General features: G+C 38.8%; 1 protein-coding gene across 1 annotated transcript in view; it reads right to left on the bottom strand.

The window, feature by feature from the left end:
* Positions 1-6,719, bottom strand: part of LOC100547876 (polypeptide N-acetylgalactosaminyltransferase 12-like) — a 28,614-nt gene that overhangs the window by 19,025 nt on the left and 2,870 nt on the right. Inside the window, exon 2 of the mRNA XM_010708662.1 lies at positions 2,133-2,309. Within this exon, the coding sequence (XP_010706964.1) occupies positions 2,133-2,309 (177 nt within the window). The remainder of the gene's footprint in view (positions 1-2,132; positions 2,310-6,719) is intronic.

The raw sequence follows: 6,719 nt of genomic DNA, 5'->3' as shown, positions 1-6,719 counted from the left end.
AGATTGGAATGGTGCACATAACATTTTAAAATATTTTAAAAGACTGAGAAAATTCCAGGAAATCCTCATGTATTCCTGAATACAATTTGCTGGACTAAGAAAGTGTAGTGGAAAATTTACTTCTTCCAGCTAGATAACTGAAAATCTCAAAAGCAGAGAATGAATCTTGAGAATTTATAATTGTTCCACCATCCATTTGCAAATTACTTATAAATGATGCTTTTTTTTTTTCCATTTAACTGATGAAATTTGTGAAATCTGCCAAGGTTTCCTTAGACCTTCACTGTTTTGGGGCTGGGGAGTATGAAATCTTAAATTGCCAGAGAAAAACTTTCAGTGCAGACCTTTTCCTGCCTACAAATAGGAGCGTAGTTTACATCTTTTCATGTCTGTCTTCAAAATCTATCTTTATATTGACTGGGGACGTCAGACACTCAGGCATGATGTACTGCTCACACTCCCCAGACTCTTGCAGGTCACCTGACACACTCTTTATCACTCCAAAAATATATTTGCTTTTCTCAAAACTGGAAATATAACTGAAAACACAAAATGGATGTAAAACAGAGGCGAAGATGCCTGCTTGAATAAACAAACAGCATGACACATTAGCTCCAAGGTTGAACATTAATCTCAAAGCGAAACCTTACGGACCAAATTCTGCAGCCTTAGCATCAATCATTTTTCCATTATGCTGTGGAACTGAACAGTTGGGTTAGATGAAGTAAAAGTTTCTAAACTCAGCTGCCGAAGCCAGTGATGCACAGAATATTATGGAAACCACAAGGCATTGGCAGCAGCCTTGATACATGCAAAAAAACAAAAAACAAACAAACAAAAAACAAAGGCAAAAGACTCAGCTTAAATCCACTGTGCTACAAGCAAGCCAATATGCAAAGCTTATGTTACTAGCATTACAGGCATCAGCCACCTTGGACTTTACAAGAAAATCTGCAGCATGTATTGCTGTGTCCTCTTTGCATAAAACACAAGCAGAATCATGCCAGTGTTGCCTGTGAACTCACAATGTCTCCGGATACTCAAAACCATACTTCTCTCAATGTCAGACTCCAACAATAAAACCTAAATGGATTTTATGATGTTAAAGTAACACAATTATTACTAAAATATGGACTATAATAACCTAATTGCCTAGTTTAAACCAAAGTAACACAATACTAATGCTAACAATATTCAGTTCTTTGAAAAACATGGTGATTTGAGGAGTATTTTTTTTCCACAAGCATTTCTAATGGGATATGGGACATTTGCACACACTAGGAACTTACTGTCTAGTCTCTCAGTTCTGGTCAAGTGTAGTGAGAGGTGGATGTTCAGCAGCCTACGCTGCACAGCATGCTACTGCTCTCCAGTCTACAGGCCCCTCCATATAAATTTAACCAAACTACCAATTTGCCACACTTCTTTACTGCTCTGACCTATGCAAATTTCACAGTAGGTATCTTCTGAACTATTTTGCTAACAAATGATCTTATATTTTCTTCCGCATTAAAACTGTGAAAACAAATAAAAACTGACACTTCAAACATTCGAATAGGAACATTTTCATCCCAGATTCTCATCATTTTGGTCTTTTCAATACCAATTTTTAATTTTTTGTTTGTTTAAATTGAACACTCTGCAGCAGTAAATTAAACGTGGAAAATGTAAATTTGTCTTACAGGAATGCAAACTTTTACAATTATCAAAAGATGCGTGATCTTGCTAAAGATTATTAGCAAGGTGGTCACATAAAAATCTACTGTCCATTGAAATGTGTTGACTAAAATTCATTTACTGTGTTTCTGCTGTGTAATTTTTGAATTGATAGAATACTGTGTCACCTGTTTCTTGGAAGCATACTCTTTGGGCTAAAAGTTCCTCCTTACTTGAGTTATCACGCTTAACTTCATTCTTTAATTTATTCATCTATTCACAAGTTTAGCCTTCTCCTCAACTTACAGAATTTCTGATTTTCCAAAGAATTTAAAGTCTACATACACACTTATTTTCTGTTTGGGAAAATGTTTCAGAAGAAGTAAGAAAGAAATCTTTCACATTAAACATTAGTTAAATTAACAGCTAATTCATTGAACACAAATTCAACTCTAAGAACAAGGGACTCAACTTACCAAGCGAGCGTGTGGGTTTCGATGGTAATAAAGTTCTTTATATTCATCCATCCACACTTCAGCTGCACGTACGCTGTTTGCAAGAGCTTTAGATCGTGAGTAGGGAGCTTGTTTGGGGAAAACGTGGCCTACATGCGAGCAAGGGTGGATTTCAAGACTTCCTCCACACTGCCATATCTGAACAAAGAATTTCCATTATACATTGTTAATTTCAGTCTTTGCAAGCAGAAGGATACACATCTTTGCAAGGATAATACTTTCCTCAAGAATAACACAGTATAAGTCATGCATACAATAATTTTGCTTCTCATCTGGTGAATAAAACAATAAAAATAAGAAATGGTCTACAGTACTAATGAAGGTCTAAATGTTGTCTACAAGTCAAGTTACATAAGCAAGAGACATCTTTCTAGGCAAAATTATCATACAAATAGCCTTCTCAGAAAGAAATTTGATATTTATCAGGAAGTGAATCTTGCTTTGCCTGTATTCTTTTGGCAAGCTGACTTGACAAAGCTTGTAAAACCACTGCTTGTGCTTCCATTTCTACACTCACCATTTCAGAATACAGGTATGGGTGCTCAGTTATGAAATGTGACTAATCTTTAATAGGAGATCAGAAAAAAGAACCCAAGATTCAACACATAAAAAAGTAAACAAAGAAATTCCGTAACTGACCCTCAGTGTCCAACCGATATTAAAGGGAAAAAAAATTCTTCCATTTAAATCAGCGTTTCTACTTGCTGTTGAGGAAAGTACTTGAGCTTGCACATGGAGCTGTGCCCTCATCCTCAGGCCTTTCCAACCTAGGCCAGAAAATGGATGTCTGTGGAGTGAAGCCCCCAGGTGAGCACCCAGCAGGGGATGAGTCACAGCACACGCAGTTCTGTAATTACACTCCTCTACCCGAAAACCCTGGCCACTATGGCTTAACAGACCTTTTACAGTCCATCCCCACCACTCATTCCAATCCCAGCCTTGCTGTAATGAAAGCAGAGTGCAGCCCAGCCATTTAACACTGTGCATGAGCATGATACTGCAGGCTCTCTGATTTAGAAGGGTGCCAGAAACAAGGCTACTGAAATTTAGTCAGGTAGGATGAAAGGGAAGACACACTGCAATTGAACAATCTTGAGGCTATCACCAGTTGCTCTGACAGATTTTCTGAAGAAGCTTTTTTCAAGCTGGAAATCCAGGCAATTAATTCTCCTCGCTTACTTAACCATCCACACGTAGGTGGCTGCTCATTTTTCCTGAGTAAGGAGGATGGAGCCTGATGATCCTTGAAGTCCTTTCCAACCCAAGCCATTTTATGATTCTATGATGAGGGAAATTGGCTAAGATATGTTTAAGGAATGGAGAGGTTTGCTGGCTTTCTTTTGAACAGGAACATGATTAAAGGAGTTATGTAAGAAATCTACCATTCCATACTGACTTCTTAAACAACCTGCATTTTTTCAAACATAAGCCATGCTACAGCCATTTCAAAGGCCACTATGAAACCAACCATCGGCTCTCATTATAGGGTTTCCCTTAGAGAGATTTCTGTTCCAAACAATAGCTAACTTAAGTTATAACTTCCATATCCAATATTGTATTTTTTAAAGTTGAAATTTATCAGGCAAATATTGTCAACAAATATTAAGGTCCACTAAATTTACTGAAACCTATCCATTCCCATTTTTGTTATATTCCTTAGATGCATTTTTCATTGATGATTAGTGTTTTGATCAGTTTGTGTTCAACAAGAAAATACGAGCAATGGACCATAAAGACTACTGAAGTAAAAATGTAGTATTAAGAAAGATGCACTTTCTTGTACAGTTCCTTGATAAAGTCTGATTTAAATGGAATAAAAGAAGCTGACTACATTTATTAAATTGCTGCCAAAAAGAAAATTCCACAGCATCTGAATTTTCAGTAACTACAGCTCTGAATTACTCTAAGAAAATAACTGTAGGTTGCTAGGCAGTGCCAATTAAATTCTGCTTCCCTCATTAAAAAGGTTTAAAATTTCTTGTCTTCCCATTACAAGAACTAGGTGTGTTTTAGCTACCCAATTCTTCAAAAGACTTATTTAATTATTTTGAAAGAAAACATATTTCAACTTCTATATAAAATGAAGAGCTATAAAATAAAGCAAGGAATTCAACAGAGACACCAAATTCGATCATTATATGTTAAATAAATGTCCCTGGGGAAGTTTCTCCCCCTCCACCTCCTGTAACAGAGAAGCACATCAGATTTTATTTATATTTTGCCTCCCCATGTGCATGCAAATATGATTCTTTACTAGGTCTGGCAGCTCTCATAATAAGAGAAGCTTTTCTTTTTTCCTATCTCACAAAGAAAACGAGGTGACATTGGTTTTACTTTCACTTTCATCTTGATGCACACAGGCTATAAACATTTTTTTCTTTGCTTAACAGGAATGAATGCTTGCTTTAGAAAAGCTACAATAGCCATACAGCTATCCCTGTCCCTGCCAGGCTCCAGACAAGTGACCCAACTGCTGGGTCAACAAACGCCAAATAGGAAAAGCAAGTTGGCAGTCAAGAAATTAGTTTCCTGTATGAACTGCAGTCTCCATGGTGGTGTTTTAGGACTCTCTGGAAAGGAAAAGGAAAAAATGCTACTCTCTAAACAAAGATAAGGGGACACAATCTGTTCCTAAAGCCACTCAGGCTATACATGCTGCGGGAGAAATTTCCACATCAGGACAGGAAGAATCAGTGCAGAAAGATTAGAGAAGAACCCAGAATATCAGAGGCATAGCAGCCAGGACTAACAGACAAGGAAATTTCAAGGAAAAGAGAAGAATTAGCAGTAAGTAATTTTGCCTTTTTGAATAAGTGTATTTTTCCTCTTGCTGCAATGGTGAGATAAAGGATAGGCTGTAGATGTATCAAACAGCAGCCCCCAGGAGCAAACTTACAATGCAGTGCCAACAGCAGGAAAACACTGCAACCAGCACATGTACAGGAGACAGAAGATGAGAGGGCATTGCTTTGCATCCCTTAGGAAGGAGACTTTCAATGCCCATTATGTCCATGAAGTGAAATTTTATCTAGCCAAATGGCATTAAGCAATCCCAAATCAAGGCACATTGACTCAATTCTGCATTCAGCACACACCCTCAATCTCTCTTAGTCATAATGCTTTCAGCCAAAGCTTTGTCCTCGTTGCACCTCTCAAAACCACAGAAAATTTCTTCAGTTTAGAATAAACAAATAGGAGGCAAAGGAGGCTTGAGAATGTTGTCTCAAGCTGAGGCTGTGTTTTCAGAGGCAAGAAAAATGAATTAATTCACAGTGGGCTTCAGTATTCCTGACCCCAATTTTTATGTCTGGCAGGTTCAGAAACCACAGAGACGAGAATTAGCACTGATTTATCCCTCTTGACCTTCTTCAGAAATGTGGGCAGCAGGAAGAACACACTAAAATGCTTTCCTAGTGCTCTGCTCCCTTCCACAAAATGCCTCACTGCAGGAGGCACAAACATAGAAGCAAAGCACATTGTCTGCAGTTTTGCTCCAAACGCCCAGATCCTTTTGGCAATCTGCACTGGTGAAATGAGTGTGCCCAGGTACATTTATTGGCCTGTGGAGCAGCTGCTATTACTCAGTCCATCCTGCTGCACTGTTTGTCTCCCAGAAGAGAACAGTTCAGTCACCTGTAGTCTGCACGGAGCTGGATCAGCCCAAGAGAAGAAAGTCCTTCTCTAAGCTGAACAGGCAAACCCACTGCTCACTCGTGTTCTTGTATCACATAGGGTCTATTAAGAGGGCCATCTTCCACACTTTCTGCAAGGACGTAGTGCAGGCTTTCCAGTCCCCAGCCCCACAAGCCATCTCAGAGACTCCTAACTCCTGCGGGCCAATGGGGAATCTGACTAGTGTGACTGAGTGATTACCCCCAAAGAAAATAAGTCTCTAGCCATAGAAAGATGAAACCACCATAATGTATACATCAAAGCAGACTGCACCAGAACTGGAGCCAGCTGTGAGATGCCTGCTTCAGAAGCTCACAGACCTCATAGAGGTGGGTAAGTTGCTTTGAGCCTCGGACTGAAGCCTCCTGAATTTTCTGATTGAGACAAGTGGGCTGCATGTTTGGAATTAAGTGTCAGAAAAAGTAACCTCCACATGAGAAAGGAGGCAAGGAGGACTTAGATTGTTGATCCTAGATGAGAATTCCCTTTCCAGAAAAAAACCGTGTCACTTCTGAATCAGTGCTTATTATCCTTCCAAGCTCTTTTCTTCTCTTTTTCTTTAGCTCTCTTTAGTTGGATTTATGCACTACAGGCCATAGGAGACAGGCACAATGGCCACATAGACTACACACCTCTTCTGTTAACAGGTAAAAGTCTAAAGCAAGGCAGTCTCCTGATGAGAAGGCAGTCCTTTCTCATGAGAAGGTTCTGTACTATTTATTCCTGAAAGCTACTCTTAGCGGTAAAAACAAACAAACAAACAAAAAAACACCACAAAACCACCAATCCTTGCCCTCCACAATCTGGAAACAGACAAAAATGCAAATATGACCATAAAATACATATATCTAGTGGGGGGAAAAAAAAAAAAAACCC

Source organism: Meleagris gallopavo, chromosome 3 (assembly GCF_000146605.3).
Source record: "Meleagris gallopavo isolate NT-WF06-2002-E0010 breed Aviagen turkey brand Nicholas breeding stock chromosome 3, Turkey_5.1, whole genome shotgun sequence".
Lineage (NCBI taxonomy): Eukaryota > Metazoa > Chordata > Aves > Galliformes > Phasianidae > Meleagris > Meleagris gallopavo.
The sequence above is the reverse complement of the archived record's forward strand: the minus strand, read 5'-3'. Positions and strand labels throughout refer to the sequence as shown.